Source organism: Agelaius tricolor, unplaced genomic scaffold (assembly GCF_023055355.1).
Source record: "Agelaius tricolor isolate 1412-34295 unplaced genomic scaffold, bAgeTri1.0.p SCAF_17, whole genome shotgun sequence".
Lineage (NCBI taxonomy): Eukaryota > Metazoa > Chordata > Aves > Passeriformes > Icteridae > Agelaius > Agelaius tricolor.
The window spans coordinates 9,925,668-9,949,945 of NW_027269277.1; the positions used below are offsets into that span (position 1 = coordinate 9,925,668).

The 24,278-nt window shown below is 36.0% G+C and overlaps 1 protein-coding gene across 6 annotated transcripts in view; it reads left to right on the forward strand.

Moving 5' to 3' along the window:
- STAG2 (STAG2 cohesin complex component) overlaps nucleotides 1-23,969 on the forward strand; it is a 73,044-nt gene extending 49,075 nt beyond the window's left edge. For 2 of the 6 annotated variants that reach the window (XM_071442416.1, XM_071442417.1), the window contains exons 11-34: nucleotides 199-297; nucleotides 393-472; nucleotides 986-1,093; nucleotides 1,928-2,039; nucleotides 2,615-2,732; nucleotides 3,453-3,556; nucleotides 4,415-4,507; nucleotides 4,700-4,789; nucleotides 5,848-6,051; nucleotides 7,588-7,658; nucleotides 7,953-8,040; nucleotides 8,144-8,224; nucleotides 10,206-10,298; nucleotides 12,624-12,798; nucleotides 13,250-13,389; nucleotides 14,467-14,568; nucleotides 16,180-16,328; nucleotides 16,858-16,986; nucleotides 17,332-17,537; nucleotides 17,936-18,125; nucleotides 18,211-18,324; nucleotides 19,121-19,247; nucleotides 19,572-19,649; nucleotides 20,736-21,951. In XM_071442416.1, coding sequence (XP_071298517.1) covers nucleotides 199-297; nucleotides 393-472; nucleotides 986-1,093; nucleotides 1,928-2,039; nucleotides 2,615-2,732; nucleotides 3,453-3,556; nucleotides 4,415-4,507; nucleotides 4,700-4,789; nucleotides 5,848-6,051; nucleotides 7,588-7,658; nucleotides 7,953-8,040; nucleotides 8,144-8,224; nucleotides 10,206-10,298; nucleotides 12,624-12,798; nucleotides 13,250-13,389; nucleotides 14,467-14,568; nucleotides 16,180-16,328; nucleotides 16,858-16,986; nucleotides 17,332-17,537; nucleotides 17,936-18,125; nucleotides 18,211-18,324; nucleotides 19,121-19,247; nucleotides 19,572-19,649; nucleotides 20,736-20,795 — 2,811 coding nt within the window. In that variant the 3' untranslated portion in view covers nucleotides 20,796-21,951. Of the gene's footprint in view, nucleotides 1-198; nucleotides 298-392; nucleotides 473-985; nucleotides 1,094-1,927; nucleotides 2,040-2,614; nucleotides 2,733-3,452; nucleotides 3,557-4,414; nucleotides 4,508-4,699; nucleotides 4,790-5,847; nucleotides 6,052-7,587; nucleotides 7,659-7,952; nucleotides 8,041-8,143; nucleotides 8,225-10,205; nucleotides 10,299-12,623; nucleotides 12,799-13,249; nucleotides 13,390-14,466; nucleotides 14,569-16,179; nucleotides 16,329-16,857; nucleotides 16,987-17,331; nucleotides 17,538-17,935; nucleotides 18,126-18,210; nucleotides 18,325-19,120; nucleotides 19,248-19,571; nucleotides 19,650-20,189; nucleotides 20,605-20,735; nucleotides 21,952-22,051 lie in introns of those variants that run through there. The other 4 variants (XM_071442419.1, XM_071442418.1, XM_071442420.1 and 1 more) reach the window with 4 other exon arrangements.
- Nucleotides 23,970-24,278: the final 309 nt, after the last annotated feature.

Genomic DNA, 24,278 nt, shown 5'->3' on the forward strand with positions numbered 1-24,278 from the left:
TTTGTTGCTTCACTGCCTTGTTACAAAGAAGGTTATATCTTTATGTCATTAATATGATTATTTGTAGAGTATTGTGACAGCATTTAATCTTTGTTTTTGAATTAATTCTCACTGTAAAAGAAACTTGTCCTGTATGACATGAAGATCACAGCAGTATCCTATATTTGACTTTTAATTCAGTTCTTAATTTTATTTTAGCAAGGAGAAGTAAGACTCAAATGCCTAACCGCTTTGCAAGGGCTTTACTATAATAAGGAGCTTAATTCCAAATTGGAACTCTTCACCAGTCGGTTCAAGGTTAGTGTTATTTCTTACTTTGAGTATATATGATTTTTTTAAAAGTTGCATCACACATCTTTCCTCTTCAAAAACATTTTCTTTTATGTTCTTAGGATAGAATTGTGTCTATGACTCTTGACAAAGAATATGATGTTGCAGTCCAAGCAATAAAATTACTCACTCTTGTTTTACAGTAAGTACATGTATATTTCCTTATTTGACATACAACAAATACCAAAACTTAAGTGTTGGCCTTGTGGGTGAGGCCAGCAGCATGACACTTCAAATAATCTGAAGGCTATAGAAATGTCTGTGCATCTTACTCTCAAAGAAAATGGAATTCCAAAAGTAATCTGTCTAGAACAGTGTTACTGCTTATCTCCCACAGGTCAGTAGGTGTAAGGGCTAGGGACTCATAGTTAAAAGCTATCATGGAATGGTTGAAATGAAGAACACAGAACATGTTGAATGTTACACTATATTCGAACTCCTGAGCATGACCTTCTAGCAATAGCTCATACTTCATCAGTGTATTTTGTTCAGGAAGACTTTGGAGCTAAGACTGGAGTTTTAGGATGATAAATTGAAGGAAAAAGTTGAGGTTCTCATTCATTTCCATCTCCCTCATTAGAGTTCATACTTTGTTGACTCAGTCTTTTTGGTTTTTCTTTCTTTTTTCTTTCCTTCTTCCCATCCCTACCCCTAGGAGTAGTGAAGAAGTTCTGACTGCAGAAGACTGTGAAAATGTCTACCACCTGGTTTATTCAGCTCATCGGCCAGTGGCAGTTGCCGCAGGGGAATTTCTTTATAAAAAGTAAGATGGAGAAATTACAGTTAACTTCTTGGTCCTGTAGATTTGTGTGCATTAATATAATGATTCTTATTAGATTTAATCAAGAAAAGGAAAAAATGAAACTAAAGTGGCCTTAAGAAAGAAGAGACAATGTAACATTACTCTATTTTCTAAACTGCTGTAGTTTTTCTAAATGGGAAGTAGAAGTTTGGATTGCACTTTGAAAGCTTTAGGGAATATAATAAAAATGTTCCTTTGTCTTCTCCTTTCCCATTCTTCCTGTGAAACATCTTAAAATGCTTATGTAGTTTGGGGCCTAAAACTTGGGCTTACATCATGAGTGTTTTCCCATTTGTAGTTCCTCCCCTGTGCCTGTCTCCTCCCCATTGTCCCATATGACCATTTCATAAAATATTTTTCATTTAAAAAATCCACTAAAAATCCAGCATGTCAGGTGTGTAGGAGAACAAAATGGAGTTTCCATCTAATAATTTTCAGACCTCCTTCCAATATTTCTTAGCTGCTTTAAAGTCTCCTATAGGGAGGTTCAGAAAATAGCATTTGCTGAGGAGGAGCATAGGACCTCAAGCACCTGCAATTATCACTGATGTTTGTAAAGCATTTTGTTGTAATCATACATCCTACTGGAAACAGTCAGTGGCATATTAACTCAGCATATATAAAATGCATATTTGAAATTGGTCAAATGATACTTGGCCCAGATTACTTCCTTTCAAAGTAAAATATGGAGTGAAGCAACAAGGTATTTAGTGTGTAAAAACCCAGTATCTTGATGTGAATTGACTGGTGAAGACAATGAAGAAGAAAGTTGTCAAGAAATAATTTTTCTTTTAGGCTTTTCAGCCGCAGAGATGCTGAAGATGATGGAATACTGAAAAGGAGGGGAAGACAAAGTCCAAATGCTAATCTTGTGAAGACATTAGTGTTTTTCTTTTTGGAAAGTGAAGTAAGTAGGGTTTCAGGGATGTCCTTGTTTTTTTGGTGTGTGTGGGGGGGTTTTTGTTGTTGTTCTAATTTTTGTCAGTTAAATTTTGTTGGTGTTTTTTTTTTCCCACTCATTGGCTAATAACCATGGTCCATGTCCTGGTTTTCCTGTTGTTTGAGCAACCTGGGGGTCAAAAGACTGTTTTGTAAGATTGTGTTTGTTTGAAAGATCTGTCAGTACAGTATTGAGACAGGCTGTGAGTGCTGCTCTGACAAACATGATGATGTGTAAGTGTAAAGAAATCGTGAATTGATAGATTTAAAAGGGGAGAGAGAAAAAAGCAAAAAATCCCACAATCCCTACCCACCTATCCCCCAGTTTCTGACAGATCTTGTAGCACTGCTCCTTGTAGCTGTTGGTCTGGATTAATCTTTTTAAGTTAATTGGGGAAGAAAATCTTCTGTTTAACCAGAGAGCTTGCAAAACTTGCTCTGTATTTTTGCCACAGGCAGGAGCCAAGCATGAGAAATACTCTGTATTATAGTTCTGTAATAATCTTCATTGCTGATAAAATACTTAACCTGTTCTTATTTTAGTTGCATGAACATGCTGCTTATCTTGTGGACAGCATGTGGGACTGTGCAACAGACCTCTTGAAGGACTGGGAATGTATGAACAGTCTTCTGCTGGAGGAGCCTCTCAATGGAGAAGAACGTAAGAGATTTTTGTAGATCTTTGTTTATATTGCTGTGCAGTTTTTGTTAGGCTTGAAAACAGGAAAAAATATGTTTACATATATTTTCTGTGTTTCCATGACTATAAGAAGTCACTAATACCAATTATGAAATGTGAGGAAGTGTAGAAAGAGATCACCACCTGGTATGGAAGTGTTACACAAGAGCAATGGTTAGAAGAAAAGAGAAGGAATTAGCATGCAGTGTTGCCTTGGTGTTCCACAAGTTCAGGCTGCACTTTTTGCACAGAGAAACTAAGTTACTTGTGCAACTGGTTAATTTATTGTTAAAACTACCGTAAGGAAAAATACCATCATTTCTTTGACAGTAGACCCAAACAAAACCCCTGGTATAATTCTGTATTTCGTAGGTCCTAATAAATGGACCTCTGAAAAATTGAAAGGAAGTAAAATAATAGTAAAACTTGGGTGTTTATTCCATCCTATCCTGTGACCCATCCAGTGATATTCCCTAAATTTTTCAGTATTTTCTTGTGGTGTTTTTTAAGGTACTTACTTTCTATATCCCCTCTGTCACCCCCATCTCTGGAAATGAACTGTTGGTCTACATGTCTGTCTTTTTGCCTTAAACAAAAAAGCTGGAAAAACCCTCAAAACCCAAACAAAAACCCCAGCATATCTCAATCCTTGTGGAAAATAAAAAATAAGTTGTGTGTTAACATCTGTTTCTCAAATTTCAGCTTTAACGGACAGGCAGGAAAGCGCTCTGATTGAAATCATGCTCTGTACAATTCGGCAAGCGGCTGAATGTCATCCTCCGGTGGGAAGAGGAACGGGGAAAAGGGTAGGAAGCAAAAAACCTGCTCATCTAGAGATGTGGGAATGGCTCTGTGGGCCACTGGGGGAAGAAGGAAGGGATTATAGGCTATTGCTGCTGAAGGGACTGAGATGGGAGATTGAGCTTTGCTCTCCACAACTGACTACCCTGGCTAGTTTGCTTTTTCTGGACTTGGGCACGTGCTTGGTACTGTTCAAACTACTGCATTTGTTTGTACTAGTAAAGATGATAAAAATTGATTTTGAAAACAGTATTGATTTGAAGGGAGGACTAGAATCAATGTTTGGGAAAAGCTAGAACTATTTTCAGTGGGAAAGAACAAAATGAGGGAAAGGAAAATACACCACATAGTCTCTTGAAAGAAGGCCAGTCCACCAGCTGGCTTTTCTGTGATTGTATGGAGTTTAGACAGCCTCTTTTGGGAAGACATTAAGCAGTCATCTCTCAAGACTGGTTCATGTTTTGGTAAGAAACCCATTTAAGAACAGGTTGAAAACTTGTATGAAAACAGGATTGAGAAATTAATTGAGTAAATATTGCTAAAAATTGTAAGCTGAAGGGGTCCCCATTCTTACATTATCATTTCAGTCATGTTATTTTGTTGCAGGAAAGGTAAACCTTTTGTTATAGGTTATCACTTCTGTTTTCAAGATTATCTTAATAGTGTTAGGACTGACTTTTAATTGCATTTTTTGAATGCTGAATGTTGGGGTTTTTTTTTAATTGCACACTTTCCTCCTGCTTTACATTGATACGTTACAGTGATTTTAGAGGTCTGTGTACCTAATCATCATTTCATTAATGTTAATGAAGCTTTGCATCAGAGCTTTTAGCTGTAAAATCCTCACAATGCCAATATTTTAGGTGCTGACAGCAAAGGAAAAGAAAACCCAGTTGGATGACAGGACAAAAATTACTGAGCTTTTTGCAGTGGCACTTCCTCAGTTGCTAGCAAAGGTAGGTTTAATTCCATTTCTTGCTGATGGATGATTGCTGAAATGTTTACAAGTATATTTCTGTAATTAAAGATACAGCTAGCCATGAGTTTTATAGTTTTTTTACTAATCTTTGTTTATATTTACTTGTTCTCTAATGAATTGTGTTGTCCAAGACGTTTTCAACTAAACTTTTTCCTTGCCAATTTTACAGTATTCTGTAGATGCAGAAAAAGTCACCAACTTACTGCAGTTGCCACAATACTTTGATTTGGAAATTTATACAACGGGGCGATTAGAAAAGGTACAGTAACATCCCCACATAAACATGAAAGGAAAAGTCCCAGAATTTAGACTTTGGCACTGGAATTTCAGTCACCATTTTAGGAGTGTTTTTTTGTGTAAAGAAGATTTTATTTATTGTAACCCTTACTGATAGTGTGACTTCAATTTCAGAGTTGTGACTGGCTGCTCTTCTTAGAGATACTGAAAATAGGAGTTTTCTGAGGCCTATCTGGCCAGCTTTAACAGAAAATCTTCCAGTTAAATGAACTTAAATTGAGAACATTTATTGCTGGGTTATGGTCATATTTGTAATAGCTGTTTGACAGATAAAGCTTGTAGAAACAGCTCAGTAAGTTCTCTTTTTCTATCACTGAAGCTAGAAAACCACCATCATCATCGCATGAAAAAGAGGAAGGATACCAGATCACAAATGATGTAGTTACTGCTCTCATTTTATCTGCTATGATGATGAAGTTGAAGCTGTCCTCATCTCTGTCTCCTTCTCAGATGTGCTACTGCATTGTGAAGGAAGTAGCTGGAAATCATTAGAGTCACAAAGTGTTAAAATGTGTAGTTGACAGCACAGCCAGCAGTGATCAAGCAGCAGTGAGCACCTCAGGTTTAGGGGAGGAATATATGAACAGCTGAAGTTGGCTTTAGTTGGTGGACAGTAGAGTGTTATGAAACTAAAACTTCAATTACACAGCTTTTAAGGCACACATAAACATGCATAAATGTTTGTGTGAGTGGGAGGTAAATACTTCTGTGTTGTTCAGTTGTCATTGCAAATTCAAATGTTAGATAAGACCATACCAACAATAGCAAACTTTTAATTACTTCTGTGATTTGGTCTTTGACAAGCTCCAACTTAATTTTTGATAAATAGACAATTTCTCAGAAGCTTCACTGATTTTCTAGAAGGTGTTTGTGTTCTGTATCATAGTACAAAAGTAATTATCAGAATTTACCTTTTAAAATTCTTGAAGGTTTATTAAATATGCCTGTGTATGTTTGCATGTATATATATATATGAAAATAAAAATACATCTTTTCTTCTTTGGCTGGTCTTCCTTGTAGCATTTGGATGCCTTACTGCGACAAATCCGGGACATTGTGGAGAAGCACACAGATATAGATGTTTTGGAAGCCTGTTCAAAAACCTACCATGCTCTCTGTAATGAAGAATTCACAATCTTTAACAGGGTTGACATTGCAAGAAGTCAGTTAATAGATGAATTGGCAGACAAGTTTAATCGACTGCTTGAGGACTTCCTGCAAGAGGTATTTTAATGTGCAAGATCACCTTTTCCTGCCCTTGTAAATATTTTTGGTATTTTTTTTCTGTCTTTCTCTGCAAGTCAGAGCTAGGAATGGGAGCTTCCCTCTGGTTTTCAAAACTCTTAAGTCAAGTGCAATAATACTACAGTGTCACTGCTGTGATAGTGTGAACATAGACTGTTCTTGTAATGAGTCTTTAATTTTGGTCTCCTTTTGACAAGAATCCTTTGGGAATTTGAGTAAGTTTCAGATAAACAATTAAATACATAAACTTTTTACTCTTAGCTTTTGAGGCTTACAATTTTGCAAGTTGTAGTATTGTAATTCCCCTAGGATTCTCCTCAGATGTACTACTGTTGCTAGTCTTGCCTGTGGTTGCATATTGCTGTTGTTAAATATCAAAATCTCTAGAAAACACTCCCCCTCCCTTCCTGAATGCAAGCAGATGCAGTTAGTAGATCAAAAATAACTTTGTTCCCACACTGTGTTGATCTGAGAAGTGAGAATCTCCTGATAGAGTATTTAACTTCACTATGTGGGATCTCTGACATTCAGACAAAATTTGTTTCTCCTTTTCATCTGTGGTGAGGAGCAAAGGAAGTGTCTTTTTGACAGCTTCATTCTTGACATTTCTCAGATGCATGTAGTTTATCAAGCTCTCCTTTTTTCTCTTGCTTTTTGTTCTGAACTAGAATTCCATTCTAGAAATCCCAAACAAAAAATGTGCCCATTTGTTTCCCTTTGTGATGAAAAGAATGAGAGGTAAAGCAAGGAAAGAAGTTATAAAGCATGTCAGAAGTTGGCTTGAAGGAAAAATGCAAATACTCTGGTGGAAGTGTTGAAATCCTTAGTTCTTTGATAGGTTGTGCAACTATAGAATAGTAAAACTTGCATTATCTCTGCTAGACTAAGGAGGAGTTTCTTGACCTCAGATAGTTTATCTTATGTACAAATAGATACTTTTTTGACCCTTTGATTTTTACTTTTTTTTTACTAAATTCAAGTTTGTCAGAACTTACAGGAAAATTAGAACAAGCCAGTTCCCATACCTCACTCAAAGACTCTTTTCTGTGATTAAAGGAAGACTGAAGTACTGACCTGTGGCCCATCTAGTCCGGTGTCTTTTGTCTGACAGTGGCCTCTGCTGGATTCTTCAGAGAAAATAGAAGCACCTACATTATACATTGTATTTCACTAGCCTAGGCTTTTCCCTTCTCCCTTCTCCTTCCTCCTGCTCCCCTCCCCCTCTCTCTTCCTCAGCTGCTATTTTATAGAATCCTAGAATTGTCAAGGTTGGAAAAGACATTTAATATCATTGACTCCATCTCTAGATATGAACTGCTGACTGCCCTGTCTCTCTGACTCTTCTGAAAGCATATATGACATGATAAATATTTTATCAATAATTTAGAATCAGGTCTGCACCCTCTCCTGCCCCCAGCTTGGGGGTTTGTGGGTTTGGTTGTATTAAGTTCCCCAGTTCACTGAGATATCCCCGGTTCACTGCTTGAGATATCTCACTGTATGATTATTAAATAGGGGGAGGAACCTGATGAAGATGATGCATATCAAGTTTTGTCAACACTGAAGAGAATCACTGCTTTTCACAAGTAAGTGGCTTCTGCACATGTCAGTCAGGGTTTGTGGTGGGGGGAATTGTTTGTTTTTAATATGATGCATCTTACTTTTTAATGCAACTTAATGGGATTGTTTTGGGGTTTTTTATTATTTTTTGTGTGTGTGTTGGTTTGGGTGGGGAGGTATTCAGTGGCTGGGTTTTTTCAACATAAATTTAAAAACTTAATTAATTAATTTTGACCAGTTAAGCTTTTAGTAGTTACCCTCAAATTGCAGAAAAAGTATTAGTTAAATAATACTTTTTGCTTCATTTCTAATGCTTCCAGTGCTCATGACCTATCAAGATGGGACTTGTTTGGCTGCAACTACAAGCTATTGAAAACTGGCATTGAAAATGGAGACATGCCAGAACAGGTCTGTAGTTAAAATGTGTTCTTTAGACACAACAACAAATACCTTTTGTTGGTGTCTTTTATTGGTCTTTGTCATCTAATGCTTTCTTTCCTTTTGATTTCAGATTGTTATTCATGCACTGCAGTGTACTCATTATGTAATCCTTTGGCAGCTAGCAAAAGTTACTGAAAGCAGTTCCACAAAGGTATGCCTTGTTCCAGTTGTATTAGTAAATAAACATTTGTACATAGTGCAGTGTCATCAAGTGGGAACTGTGATGGCATTAATTAAAACTAGGAATGTTCTTTATATTGATACCTACCTAATCATGCTTTTTGAATAAGTTCTTCTGAATTAATACTTTTAGTAGTCACATTCTTTACTTTTACAAACCTACTACTTCCTTTAATTGGTTTTATTATTTAAATGTCAGTATTATATTTCATTTGACTGAATTTTAAAATAACAGTAAATCAGCACGATTTGTTGATTTAGTATCAGCCTATCAGCCACAGTAACAATACCAAGAAGGGATAGAATGGAAGTTACCAAACACAGTATAGTTAGTCTTTCTACTCTCAGGTAGTGGGTTTGGATTTGTTTGGAAACCTTGAAGTATCAGTGACAAGTTGGTGAGATCTAAGAATTTGTACTATCATAGTATTCTTATTGCTCAGTATGTCACAATCCTACTTTACCCTTCATCAGGCTTTTAAATCTATTGTTAAATAAAGATGTGAAAAGATTAAGTTAGTTTTTTTCAGGGAATGATGAGAGGCCCTGTTCTGGTTCTATGTATAGTAATCTTGAAGGGCAAAGCTCTGGCAAATGTCATCTTTCCAATTTCACTTCTTGAAAAATCTTAGAGAAAGGATTAAGGTTTCCTGTATCCTGCATTACTTGAAGAAGTTGATTAGGTGGTTCACTGTGTGAACTGCCAAATAAAAAAAGGCTTTTTTCAAAAGGCCTAGCTAGTTTAGAATGGAGTTTGTAAGTGCTGAAGCATTTTAATTATTTCTCAAAAATTAAAAAATGTAATCCCTGTAATCAAACATACTTTTTCTGCAGTTTCCAGTTTTTTACTGGAAATCTATGCTGGAGTTGCACTTCATTATTGGAGTTCCTGTTAACACACCTTTCTTTATGTCAGAGGGGAGGCAAGGAAATTCTTCACGTTTTTTAAACACTTTGATTATCATACCTGTAATTAATACAAGAAAAAAAAGTTATGACTGTCACAGTTTACTAGGGAGAAAACAAAGGGAACTCATGACATTAATAGTGTATGAGTAATTAATAATCCATTACTACACAATACTCTCATTTTAATGTGAGGACATAAACGTTTTTCCTTTAATTTTTTTTTAATTTTATTTTAGGATGTTGTAGTTTGAGCTTCTGGTAGATGCAGGAGTGGAAAATTATGCTATGTAACTTGTACTAATGATCTTATAACAGAGAACACCTGTATCACATTACTGTGGCTTTCCCCTATCTGTTGAGACTTCTTTAGTCCAGTGAGTAATTATAGTCTGAAGGTGTTAGAGATGAATATGAACTTCACCACTGGCTGGTTAGTTTACCCATCTGTGTCTTAATGGCTTTGAACAGTTCCAACCCCAAATACCTGATAAGAAGTGGCTGCACAGATTGTTGAGAGGTGGCGTAGGTGTGTGAAGGATCTGGAGGTTTTGTTACCTTATTCCTTAAAGGGTAAACAGCAGTCTTGAGGTTTTTGTAATTGTGATTAAAGCTTTATCACAAGCCTAATGGCAGATGAGCTAAATACTGACAAGTTAGTTTAGAAATGAAGATTAACCTAGCTGTTTTGCAGCAAAATGTCATTTGTAGTACTTTCAGAAGGAATGAAAAGAACCTAATGGAAAGTTGTCCCTTATTGAAATTATTTTCTGCTCCTACATAACAGGTTTTTTAGTTACTACTTTTTTTAATAAAATAACATGAATTTCATCCCAACTACCATCTCTTCTGTGCTACACAGAATGACAAAATTAAGGAAATTGCTACTTGCTAATTTTATTTGTAATAGTGATTTTTTAAAATAATATAGTGGACTTGAATGTTGCCAATGAGGTCTGGTGGAATGCTCTGTGGAAGTGAATGCACTGTATGGCTCTATAAAATTGGAAAAGCAAAACTGTTACATGAAATGATTCTTTTTAAAGGAGGATCTTCTACGTCTAAAGAAGCAGATGAGAGTGTTCTGTCAAATCTGTCAACACTACCTGACCAATGTAAATACTGCTGTTAAGGAACAGGTTAGTGGCTGTTGTTACTTGGAGTCTTCTAATACTGTACTTTAAAGCAGCTGAAAATTCCTCTTGCCAATATTTTTGGCACTTATGTGGGAACGTGATGTCCTGGCTGTTGAGGCTGAGTGCCCTTTGAGTGTCAGTGCACATGGTGCTTGTATGCTTGTCCTCCTCCTGTACATAGGATTTCAGAATCCATTTAAACTTGATTCTTTTGAGTAATTTTAGGCAGCATAATGTTTTATGCAAAGGAACTTTTTGCTACTTTTAGTAATGACTCTGCAGGTGCACTGTAGAAGCCTCTGGGTATAAGCTGAGTGAGAGTTCCATTTCAAACCTCTTGCTTACCATGTGCTAATGACCCACATCTCCTGTGGAGCTGTGGATTCATAGCCTCAAAACTGGCTAAGGACAGCAATTTAAAAGGGTTTTTTTTAGTTCTGTCTTTGAATGCATGCAGGTGCAGCTTCTCTTCTCCTCCTTCTCTGTGTTGCTTCATAACACAATATATTCCTCAGTTTTTCAGAGTCCCAAGAATTTGGGCATCTCAAAATCAGGAGGAAAAAAAAGACTACTCAAGATGAGTGTGTATATGTTTATAAGTGCACAAAGTATTCACTGTAACCTGGGAGAGTTTATTGTTGGGAACACTCTCACACTGCTCTGTTGCTAATAGTGTTGTTCAGAGATGCTGTAGCAAATGCTTGGAAGCCTCAGCAATGATACACTGCTTGATGAGCAGTTTTATAGTTAGTCCCTCATATACTTGCCCTTTGTGGGGGGAGAGTTTTAGCTCCTGAATGTTTCAGACATAAAAAATGTAGATATTGAGCTTGAGTAAGTAATGTGTGACAGTTCAGGCAGGAGACAGAAGTCCTGACTTTTTTTGAAATGCCTGCATGAAGGTTTTGGGGGGGTCCTTATTTTTTGCTTCTGTTTCAGAAAGAATTGAGACACTGGGAAACACTTGTCCTGAGTTCTGAGAATGACAGAGTTAAAAAAAAAATTTAATTGAATTGTAGGGGCTGAGTCTCTTCAATCTGTGAGCAAATATTTCTTTGGCCAGGATACTCATAAGATTTTGAGGTTCCAGTGAAGAGCACAGGTTACTGATAGCAGAATTAATTCTAAGTAAATGCCTTTAACAATCTTTAAAATGCTAAAATGAAAGAAAATGAAGTATGTCTCTACAGGGGAAGGACCAGATTATCTTCTAGGTAGACTGTTTAATTAAAGACATAGAAAGCCAGGAGCCTTTTTGCTGCTGAAGATAATAATAACCTGGTTAAAGTGGAAAATCTGGTCTGCTGAGTCGCACAACTGCAGCTTTTGAAACTCTTGCTAGAACAAAAATATTCCTGGAGCTTAATAGGCATGTTCTATGTCAAAGAGCTATCTAGTGTAATAATCACAAGGTGTAGGGTGTGAATGTGCTAGTAACAAAAATTACTGAAGCTCTGAGTAGGTCCCTCTAAGAGGCTGTATGACTCTGACTCTGGTGAACACTCTAGAAACTGGAGCTGCCTGGTTACACAGGGTAGCTGTCACACAGGTACAGTGTTCTACTTCCTGTGGGTTCCACTTCCCTCCTTTAATCTCATGGAAGGACACAAGGGACTTCAGAAGAGCACATGTATTTTTTGTGATCAGGAATTAGTAATATTCATTATGAGGAGTTAGAGAACAGAGCTGTTCATGGAAGTACTTAGGAGATTAGAGCCAAAGAGAAGATGCAGCACTAAGCAACTTCTTGCCTTGGTCTGCTAGCTTGAAGAATGTCAGGTACTAAGTCATTTGAGCCTTCTGGGGCAGTGGAGTACAGACATTTAAATCTGATATCAGAAGTACAAGTTAGCCAGCAAAAGAAAAATTTGGTTGCACTTTTGCATTTTTGGACATTAGGATTTAAAGGGATTGAATAATCTCAGCTGTTGTATGTTAAACAAATGTGATTGAAACATTTTTAAGAAAAGACAGCAAAAAGGAGATTGTACTATGGTCAGAGTCCACAAAGTTCTCTAGTGACCAAATGTAGTATCAGTCAGGTAGAATTTGGGAGTTTCAGGCTTCTCATGTTTTAGTCTTGCAATATTTTCACATATAATTTGGCATCATCTGTGCAATATTTTTATTTGGAGACCCAGTCTTGATACAGTAACCAGCTATGTGAAGCTATGCACATTTTAAATTCAGCTGGCCTTTGTAGTTGTGTAGGACTTTCGTGGCCTGTGTACACTGTTGAGATCTTGAGTATTTTGTCAAGTGCAAATACATTATTCTAAACAAAATCCACTTTCCAAACAAGTATTTATTAAGGTTTCTTTTTAACAGGCTTTCACAATTCTGTGTGATGTGTTGATGATCTTCAGCCATCAGATTATGACAGGAGGACGTGACATGTTGGAGCCACTTGTTTACACTCCTGATTCTTCCTTGCAATCTGAACTACTCAGTTTTATTTTAGATCATGTCTTCATTGATCAGGATGATGATAATAATAGTGCGGGTTTGTACAAAACTTAAATTACCTTTTCATTTTTTATTTTCTAATTAATATCTTTGTTTCCTTGTGCATTTCTGGGTTTTTGTGGTAGTGGTATTTTGTTGTTGGTTTTTTTCTTGTTTGCCTGGTTATTTTTGTTTTAATTTTGTTTTGTCATTGAGAGGTGTGCATGTACAAAAAGGTAGGGGTGGCTTTTAGATGTCAGCAGCTGATTAAAGGATTTTCTGTATTGGGAACATGTAGGATAATTGCAATAAAGGTTTGGTTTAATAGGTTCAAATATTTATCTCTGTATCAGGGTAACAGACATGTCAGTGGACAGTGAAGTGCTTTGCCATCAGAACTGGGATCTGATTTTCTGAATCATGACCACTACCCCAAATCAGTTTTATATATAAATGTTTAAACATAGAGTTTTAAACCTGACAGTTTTCCTGTTCTGAACTCTTTCTAGATGGACAGCAGGATGATGAAGCCAGCAAAATTGAAGCATTGCACAAAAGAAGAAACCTGCTTGCAGCTTTCTGTAAGCTTATTGTGTATACTGTGGTGGAAATGAACACAGCCGCGGACATTTTCAAGCAATATATGAAGGTAAAGTTGAAGCTTAGTAGTGCTACTTAATAAAACTACTAGAATACAGTAGTTGTAGGATTTCTAACTATTTCTTGTTTTTTACCTTGCAAGGTAACAGGTTCAAAATGTGAAGAACTCAAAACTCCAGAGTTGTAGGCCCTTTTTTGTATGTAGGGAGAAAAATTACTAAGATGAGATTTACAGTTCCAGTGTTGTGTGGGTGGTGGGGACAGAGGAGGGAAACTAATTATTTTAATGTTGTTTTTACTAGTTTTATTTTCTTACTCTGATTGATGGTGTCTTTTTAATTCACTTATTAGTTTAGTAGGCCTTTTGAGAATGTTCTTCCCAAGATCAACTCCATAATGTCTAGTCTCATCCAATAATTTAAGTTTAAACTTTGTAGAAGAGAAGTAAAATTTGAGTTCCCTCTCCCCATTATCTTTATATCTGTTTCAATCTTACTTAAATATAAAAACCTCTCCTGGCTCATGGGATTCATAGCTGCACACTAATATGAGTTCTCATTTTGTGAACATGATAAAGCTTTGCTCCTTGGTGATTACCTTAAAATCCTAAAATTTCAGCAGCCTGCTTTTATATCTGTCTTGAGTGCCCTACATATAATTTTGATTCTCCAAATAACTAATTGGGTCTTTCTTAAACCTGAAATACTTAAAAAACTGAACAGACAGCTGTCTTTGTTGGACAAATTATGCCTATGATGCTGTCTGTAAGTGCATCCTTTCAGCAAAGAAAATAAAACTCCCCACCAGAGTTACAGGAGTTGGTAAAAAGATTAGATTCCAATACTGTACCCTGAAGGGGTGAACACGTGTCATTAACAAATATGTCATGGCCCTGAAGATAAATAGGTCATTCTGCCTCTAAAGTAATACTGCAAGATTGAAAAGTGGGTTTGTTCTTTCTGCATTTAGGTCTTTTTTCAATTATGATTCTGGAGGTAGTTTAGGGTGTAATTTTGATGTAATCATGAACATGTTGGGGTTTTTTTCCCTTTAGATAATGTTAGATTGTTTTCAGCTAACAATGACAGTTAACCTTTTTTGTTGTTGTTTTTTTTGTTTTTCCTAGTATTACAATGACTATGGTGATATTATTAAAGAAACAATGAGTAAAACAAGACAGATAGACAAAATCCAGTGTGCTAAAACACTTATTCTTAGTTTGCAGCAGGTAAGAGTTTACAATATTTTTATGCATGAGGTTCCATACTGTAGTGATGTCCTGTTGTTTAGTAACTAGTTTGAGATATCAGTGATGAAATTGATATGGGCGGTAGGGATAAGGTGGTCTAAACCAAAACACATTTTCTGCAACTATGTGAAAAGCTGCCAGAAGTCTTCCTATACTTACCAAATATTGTACCACAAAAGATGTAAGAGAGGTCAATAAATAAAAAATTAATGAACTCTTAGGAAACCTTCATAACTCTAAAACAATAGTTTAAGTATTTAGATATATGTTGTGAAATGGCCAGTTTACTTGTTTGTGAACAGATAAATACTTCCTGCCTGGTTTGGGGTTTTTTTGTGGGGGTTTTGTTTTGCTTTTGGTGTGTTGTTTTGGTTTTGGGTTTTTTAAACTATTCTGAGAATTAATTTGAAGTTTTTGTAATTTCTTAATGTTTAGTAGAGACTTCACACATTTTACAATAAAACATACTTTAATGCTCTCTTCAGTAAAGTTTGTATGGAAACCTGATGAATTCAGTTAAAGTTAGCATTTGATTCATCTGCTCACTTAAACCATCTGCATGGATTTTATTCACAGGCTCAGAACATTAGAGACATATATCTCCAAAGCACTGTAATCCAGCATAGATCACTGCTATCCATGAAAGGAAAATCTACCCAAATATATTTTCTCTATCCCTGGTTTTTGACCAAAGGTTACAAAGCTACATGGTGACTGTGGATCTGGATATTTACTGGCCTGGTGGAGGCCAAATGGAAATAGTCCTTACTAAAGTAAGGACTGGTTTATCAGTATGGATATTGCCAAAACAAGGCAGGATGAGGCCTTTCCTTTTGATAGCAGCATGACTCTTAAGTAGCTGGTGGAACTGCAGTGTAAAATATGTAACTAAACACTCCTTGTTTCATTCTTTGTGATACAAAAGAGTGAAGGGTGTGTTAGACAAAATTTAAAAAACAGAAAAATTTATTATTTAAGTGAATTATAGTTGAATTCAGTAGGATTGAGAAAGGATTGATCAGAGAAAAGACTGAAGTTCAGAATATTTGGCTTTGACAACTATTGATAAGTACTTAAAAATCTCATTGGTGACAGAATTTCTGGTTTCTTTGGGAGTTTCCCTGAACATGTTTCCATTTTAGGGTTTCTTTTTTATACTTGTATTTTGAGAAGTAAAAAAAAAAAGAATTGGGAACTAGTAGTTTGATGAAGTATTTTAGTGAAGACCAGGTGAAGATCACCCTGTTTATTTCTTCTCTGTTAGTGTATGTAATTAGGGAATCCTACTAATTTTTTGAATTCTCAACTTTAGAACACCTGATTTAGTGAAGCACTGAAATCTGTCATCCACTATATCTACAATTTGATGACTGCTTGATCAGTGCATTTCAAATTATCTCTGGGCTGCAGACTCTTCAAGAGTAGCTTTGACTTCATTGTCCAGAATGTCCATGTTTGTCTCCTGGTGTTGTCAGATTAGGAGTGGGGGGAAAAAGCTGTGAAACATACTTTTAAACTGAAACTAATCTCTGGTCCAAAGTTTGACATAATCTTTTAATACATGAAAATTTCCCTTTTTATTCCATGCAGCTCTTCAATGAAATGATTCAAGAAAATGGTTATAATTTTGACAGATCATCACCAACATTCAGCGGCATAAAGGAACTTGCTCGACGTTTTGCTTTAACATTTGGATTGGATCAGTTGAAAACAAGAGAAGCTATTGCTATGTTACACAAGTAATTGTGTGCTTTGTATTACTTCCATTTTTGACAACACTTCTTGACTAACATAAGATAATCTTAATCTTTGAAAATGAGTTTGTTAATATTAAGTGCCTCAGCCCTAGAGATGATATAGCCTATATATTAATTAGGGGATGACTGCAGTTTTGTCTCTGAGTAAAACCTAAATGTTTAATATTGTTGGTGTTCTCCAGCATCATTGTATATGCATGTAAATTATAGCAGTGGTGCTATAATGAAAAAGCCTTTTTAATGTCTGGTCCATAACAATAAGAAAAGATCCACTTCCTTGTCAGTGGTGATCATGTTGGCCTCATGCAGAAAAGCTGCAATGCAAGGTAGAAATTCTGACAGAAAGAGTGTGTCTAGATTAAAATAATAACTAGTGTTCACTTTTTTTGGTGGAATATGGGAACATCAAATTATTGCTTTCTTGACATAAAGGAAAGGGGTTTGGTTTTGGTAGCTCACAGTGCTTTGAACTTCTGTTCTTTGTCTGATGTAATTTTTTGTTTGTTCTTAGGGATGGCATAGAATTTGCTTTTAAGGAGCCTAATCCACAAGGTGAGAGCCACCCACCATTAAATTTGGCATTTCTTGACATTCTCAGTGAGTTCTCCTCGAAACTTCTCAGACAAGACAAAAGAACAGTGTAAGTATTTTCTTAATATTCTTAGTATTTGTAATGATAACCACAAAAGATGTGCTTCAGAGTAAATATTTGTGTATTGTATTAATCTAAAATGGATTCTTTGACACATCAAGGTAAGTTTACATAATGTAGTCAATATACTCACAGAAGGTAAATTGCGCTTATTGTTGTTATTTTTCATTTTATGGTGGATAAACAGAAATTGTGTTCCAGATTTGCTGTTGTCAGGTCTTTATGTTAACTAGATAAGAAACATAGGCTGTTAATTTCAGTAGTTACTTATCTTGACATGGTAACATTTTGTTACAGATTTTTGCATCTCTGTATTTCTTGTTTCATTTAAAGGTATGTTTACTTGGAGAAGTTCATGACCTTTCAGATGTCTCTACGAAGAGAAGATGTGTGGCTTCCTCTCATGTCCTACCGGAACTCGTTATTAGCCGGTGGGGATGATGACACCATGTCAGTGATCAGTGGAATCAGCAGTCGAGGATCTACAGTAAGAAATAAGAAGACAAAGCCAGCAACAGGCAAGCGGAAAGTACCCGAAGGTAGAACTTCTCTCATCTTAAATTTACTAGAATAGATTTTCATATAAACTGCACACATTGTTCCATATTTTTTAGTGTGACTGTATTGGTATGCCTTTATGTATTTTTTCCTGAAGAGGTAGCTTCTGATCATGTATGTGTCTTAGTGGGAAAAGTATTCATTTTATTCTCAAAAGAAGATACGGGCACTATACAGTGTTGAGTCATACAATAGAAAAGTATAGAAATGCTCCAGCCAGTGATTATAAATCAGGCCCTTTGAGGCACATGTAAGACTTTGTGGCAAAAAGTAAAGCAATTGATTCTCTGTATCACGCATTTAATTTGTGTTTCAGCATTCACTTTTAGACTAGTTTGAAAAAAAACTTCACATATGTTCTTGCTGTGTTTGCTTCCAGCTGAAGAAAGCAGCAGTAGTGACAGTATGTGGCTGAACAGGGAGCAGTCAATGCACACACCAGTGATGATGCAGACACCTCAGCTCACCTCCACGATAATGAGGGAGCCCAAGAGATTGCGACCCGACGAGAACTACATGGGTGTCTATCCTATGCAGCCCGAGCACCACCAACCGCCGCTCGACTACAAGTACGTACAGCAGTAGGTCTGCTTTGTCTTAGTGTCCATACACAAAACCAGTACATGTTTAAAATAGAATAATGGTCTTTTTAAGCACGCAAGTAACGTGGATGTTGGCTCAAAGGCAACAGGAAGAAGCCGCGCGACAACAACAGGAGAGGGCAGCGATGAACTACGTCAAGCTGAGAAGCAACTTGCAACACGCCATGTGAGTGGAGTGAAATGCTCCTTCCTTCTGTGGGTCAGGGAGGGGAGGGCAGGGTTTATAAATGCAGTGGTAACACCTGTATCTTTTAAGAGAGATACATCTTCTAAGTTCAAAAGTTCTCTTCATTCTTAAGGACAGTGTAGTTCTGCAGAAAAAAAGTACATGTTGCAAACAAAAACAAATGTATTGAGGAGCTTTGCATCTTTCCCCTACTTTTGATTGTTTTATATCCAGTACTTCATATAACATTGTTTAAGTGGTGGCTTTTTTTTAATACAATGACACCAATTAGTATAATTATAATGACTCCTTAGTTTTCTCATAAGTTCTGGTATTTCATGTGGAATTTATGAGGAGAGAGGATGAAGGACTGTGTGGGTGTATTTGTAATGGTTTTACACATCTACTTTATTTCAAAGGCATTCTTTCTGGCCTTACCATAAGGCAGAAACAATTTTTCTTTAAGTGGCAGAACTTAAGTTCTTTCTCACTTGAGCATAAATTAGGTATGGTGTAGATCTGCTTACCAGTTCTCACACCCTCTCAGAACACCTATTTAGAAATGTCCCATTGTTGTCTAAACTGACTTTTTTTAGGCACTGTCTCATGCTCTCTTAATATCTTCTGGTTAAATACCAGCTTTCTTTAGTAGTAGTTGTGCATTCATTTCATTACTTCATTTCTGCTTTATCTAATGGAATCATCATTTGTTAGGAGTCCCTTACTGAGCATTAGCTTTTTAAATAGATAGAAGTTAACTTGATTTAGTGCTAAACAGTATTGCTTTTCATTTCAGTCGACGTGGCACAAGTCTAATGGAAGATGATGAAGAGCCAATCGTTGAAGATGTGATGATGTCATCAGAAGGGCGGATTGAAGATCTTAATGAAGGCATGGATTTTGACACCATGGACATAGACCTAGTAAGAAATTTACTTGCTTTTAGTGGTCTTGGGATTTGTATTTCTGCTTTTAAAGTAAAATATTTGAATTACATTTTCTTTCTTATAAAAGAAAAATACTTCTGGTTGCTTTCTGCCTTGCTGAAGGGCTGTGCTGTTGTCTGTATACAAGAGCCATCTGCTCCAATACCTTACAAAAACAAGAACACTTCCTGTCGTAACTAATACCATTTATCCCTTGTGAATTTCTACCCCTTGAGAGTTCAGCTTCACTGACTACAGTGTAAAACCTCTGTTTTTCTGGTGAAATTGCACTTAACCTGTTTGTTTGTTTGCTTTCTAAAGCCACCATCAAAGAACAGGAGAGAACGAACGGAGCTAAAACCAGATTTCTTTGACCCTGCTTCAATCATGGATGAATCGGTAGGTTCACTTACATAAGGGGAAAGTAATGTAAATCAGTCTTAAGTTGCCATACTCTCTTACTTCAGATTTTAAATGGAAAGAATGCAATCTTCAGGTTGTCATTGTTAGCTTATTTTGACAGACTGGTACAGTAATTCAGCTCCATACATTCTAGGATAGTCAGTGTTCCTTGCAATTTTATGGAATTTTTGTTCTTAATATCTATATATAGCTATGTAAAAGTTTAAAGCCTATGATTCTGAGCAGAAAACACATTTGTTATGGAAAAGACTGTAGTAGAGGCTGATAGCAAAGAGCATTAGAAAAACGAAGAAATGTGCATACACAGTATTAAAGGCAAATTTCCTGTTGTGCTGAGCTTAGTTCAGTGACTGATGTCATTACCAAATGTCAGCAATAGATGATTTGCATTTTGTGGTTTTTTTTTTTTTAATTGGCATATTTACTTTTGTGCATAAGTAAGATAATGGAGAAAATAAGAGATAATACAGATATCTGTTTATAGAGATGAGAGGTATTTTTTCTTTCCATATAAAGTTTTAGGTCCAAAACATCCGAAGTCTGTAGTTTCTGCTTGCAGTTGCCCTTTTATCCGACTTGATAAATCTGCAGTCTCTATTCTCTTTTAAAAATCTGCATGAGGGATTCCTTCTGTCTTGAACCACTTGTAAAGTATGCAGCCATTTTTGACCTTGGGTAGCTGGTACAAAATTACACTGGAAATAACAAGCTGCAGCAAGCCAGCAGAGGACAGTACAACAAGGCTTCCTGGGAATCTTGGACAGCTTGGTGGAATTTGGAAGATGGTTATGTATTTTTTTACAGTAATGTTGCAGCGTGAACCTGTTCTTGTTTATGGGAGAAAGAAGTCCTAAATACTGTTTTAATAATTGCAAATCCATATATTTTGTACCAGTAGGGCTTTGCTTTAGTAATAATGAATCAGTTAGGCTGTGCGTCTGGCTGTTGTGTGTTCTTTTCCTGAATTAACACCAAGAAAATATCTCGCCTGTTCTCTGACATTCTGTTTTACAATAATTCTTCCCCTCCTCTTCTCAATTTTTCCTGGACTGATCTGTGAAGTACCAGTCACTTTTTAGTCTGACAATGCTGAAACCTTGGCCTTCTCCAGGTTGCATTTAATTGCTGTGAGAGCCCTTTTAGCTCCAGCTCTAAACTCCTTGGGCTGCTCGAGCAGGGTGAGGTTCCCGCCCGGCCCCGCCGTGCCGGGTGCAGTGCGCGGGAGCGGCCGCGCGGGGGCAGCCGCCGGCAGCGCAGCGAGCGCCGGGCGGGGCCGGGAAACAGCTCAGTCTGACAGAGAGCGTTCAGCGTGAAAACATCACCGCATAAACGCAAAAAGTTCTCCGAATAAAGTTAATTTGCTTTATTCATATAATTTATTTCAGAGGTCCCTTATTCTTGGAGCTGTTGCACTTGTTTTTAATAGGCGTAGACATAATAAAGCTGTTTAATTTATTCAGATGCACATGGTTTATGACTAGACTTCTAGTCGGATGTGCCCAGTTATTGCTGGCACCAGAGGCAGTTCTGTCTGTGTGCTCTGTTATAGGAGGCACCCAAAGTGAATTTAATTCAAAGAACAGTAAAAATTGATTTGTAAACAGATAAATATGAACAGCATTGTCAAGGTTCAGGAAAATTTGGTCTGTTTTGACTCTTGCTGATTCTATAAAGTCTTACAAACATTAGGACAGTCACATAATCTGGATCTTCTTTTTGGCACATCAGTGGTCATACATACTTTCATTGACATAGAAAGCTGTACAGCTTGTTCTCACATGGGAAGTGGAAACTGATTTTTTGTTTCTTTCCCTAGTTACACAATCTCCTGAAGTACAGTTGCTTGATTTTACCTGATGATTGTTTGATTTTTCACTGTCTTCCTGACAGAGTGAATACATTTCCTAGGAAATGTTAAATTTGTGTCCTGGTTGGCTGATGTGGGATGGCCTGTGGTTTCTGTGATCACAGACACAGCAGCAGCCAGTGTCTGCAGTGTTTTGTCCCAGGTTTAGTAGCTGGTAATAACACATTTGATTTCAGGTTAGTGCCAATAGAATGTCAAAGAAGTCTGAGTTAGGCACCTCACTAAAAATTCTTCTGCAATTATTACCTAAAATAATTAAAACACAGGCTTTATTCCTACTGGATCTAGTTAATTTCAAGCGTCAGAAAAATATTTCTAATGAATGAGCAGCCCTTTTCATATTATTATCTAAATCAGAAGTGTGGTTAATCTGGTTTGAAAGAAAAATAAACTTAATAATGCCTTAACATATCTTGAAGTGTCTTAATCTTAAATTATATACTAATTGCTTTGTTATTTGTTAAATGTGTATTAGACTACAAATTGACACCATTTCTAACTTTTTTTTTAGGTTCTTGGGGTGTCAATGTTTTAATACCAGAGCAGCAAATAAATCAGTGGTGAAGTCATTTTCTAAGTGGAAGAGGAAGTTTTTCAATACAAAATTGTGGTAGATACAGTGAAATTCTGAACAGATTTTTCTCTAAGGAGAATGACATGCTTTCAAGATCAAGTGCATTGAAGGGGCAGTTTTGTTTGCCTGAAAGAAAAAAAAGAAATGTAAAGGACAAGTAAACAATTGAGGATAAGCTACACTTTTTGTTGGGAAAAAAATTCAATATTTTATTTATGTGCTATCAGTTTATTTCTGGATCATAAGAAGTATTCCCTCTGAGTTTTAATCTTAACAGTCTGAGAGGTGTTTGGTACAGATTTGAGCCCCTCTCTACACATTTGCTGGCTATACTAAATAATCATGAGCTCTGCTGGATTGCTGTTCACGTCCATGAGCTGTAATAGTAGATGGATTGGTTTTCTCACAGTGTAGAACGAACCAGAAGAGTTGTCAGTATTTTCAATTAAATGCAAACTTCAGCAACAGAAGGTTTGTATCAATTAATCATGGAAATAAATACATAAAGCAGAATTTTAACAGGTTTTTAATCTAAAACACACTTTTTATTCCAAAAGCTTCATGTTAGCCTTCTCAGAAAGGTCCATAAGCTATAAGCTACCAGAACGTAACAGATTTCACTCTTGCTTGCCCATTACCAACCCTGAAAGTTTGCTTGTCCTTTAAGAAAAATGTAATGTTGTGAAATTCCTTCCAGTAGTGCCACTGTATTTTGTCTCCAAATAAAAGAAGCTTATTGTAGTATGTTTGCAGAAAAATTCTAAACAAAAATTATACAGCTTATTAGAGTGTGGGAATAGGGATCTAAATTTTAAATAAAATTATATATATATATAAATTGGTGCTGATTTTATAATTGCGCAGTTTGTTTAGTTTTTTCTTACTTTTAAATTCCAACTTAAAATTATGAGGTTTCAGAAATATATTGAAAGTTTAACAATGTTTAAAAATAGAAGAGCATGAGAATTCATGCTTTAAAAATGATTTTTAAATTTGTATTTTATATTGTTTTATCTATCTGTCTTTGCAAGCAGTCTTCAGGTTAAAGATACTTCTAACAGGTTACAGTACATTTCCTCTATATGTAAATTAGATTGGATAATAGAAACTCATAAACAACCCATAATATTCTTTGAAAGCTAAGCTTTAAATTTCATTTTGTGTCCATTCACAAATAAATTAAATTTGGTCTAAAACAGAAAGTGGATCTATGCCATTTTGACATTGACTCATTTTGCAAGGCTTAGGCAGCTAGACATCATTTTAAAGGAAATATTAACTTATATTACATATGTATATTTTTTGTCAGTTGTCTCTCAGTTCTTGAGGTATATTATTTTAATCATTCCATGCCTTAATACGCTTGCAATACAAGAATCTCCCCAAATGGGTGAATACAAAAAGGCTTCCTGTTTTTAGACTCAGAAATTAAACATTCGGCTGTGGTAGCCAAAAACCATAGATTATCTAAAGGATCATGATAAAATATAATTATTTTACTAGGTCATGGGGTAACAACAAAATGAAAACTAGATCTGCCTAACTCATTTTACATAAATAAATACTCTCATGTCTAAAAGTACTGCCTATATTGTTTTCCACACCACTGCATTTAATAGAACTGCTGAGAGGACTGTATATATGATTTTAAACTTAAGTTGATTTTTCTTACTCTTGAAGGAGTGTTTCTTTGTGAAAGCAGTTCTTACAGCTTTGTTTTCAACCAGCTAAAAATGTTTTATATATTTACCTTAACCTGTTGTCCTCCACATTCTATTGTCCTAATTGTACTGTTTTCTGATTTGTATTTATGTCTTGAGACAGTAACTTTTTGAATAAAAATAAACCTACAGTATGTTGTATGTTTGATCTTTTTAAATTGGGGTTATGGGAGGACAGTGAAGAAAGGGGTATGAGTAATGCAAATGTTATGTTTATAGAAATCAAAATCTTTTTCCATGTCTTTTAAGTGTTTGTCTCAGAGTTGGGATAATGTATGAAAAACTGCACTGTTTTATATTTGTAATAAATTGTACAAGTTTTTAAAATGTGAATAAAGCACTAATTGGGTAATAATTTAAAGCAGAAAAGTTAATGCAATCATGATTGTTTTAAATATGCTTTAATTTGAGATAAACTTGTTAAAAGAATTAGTGTAAATACA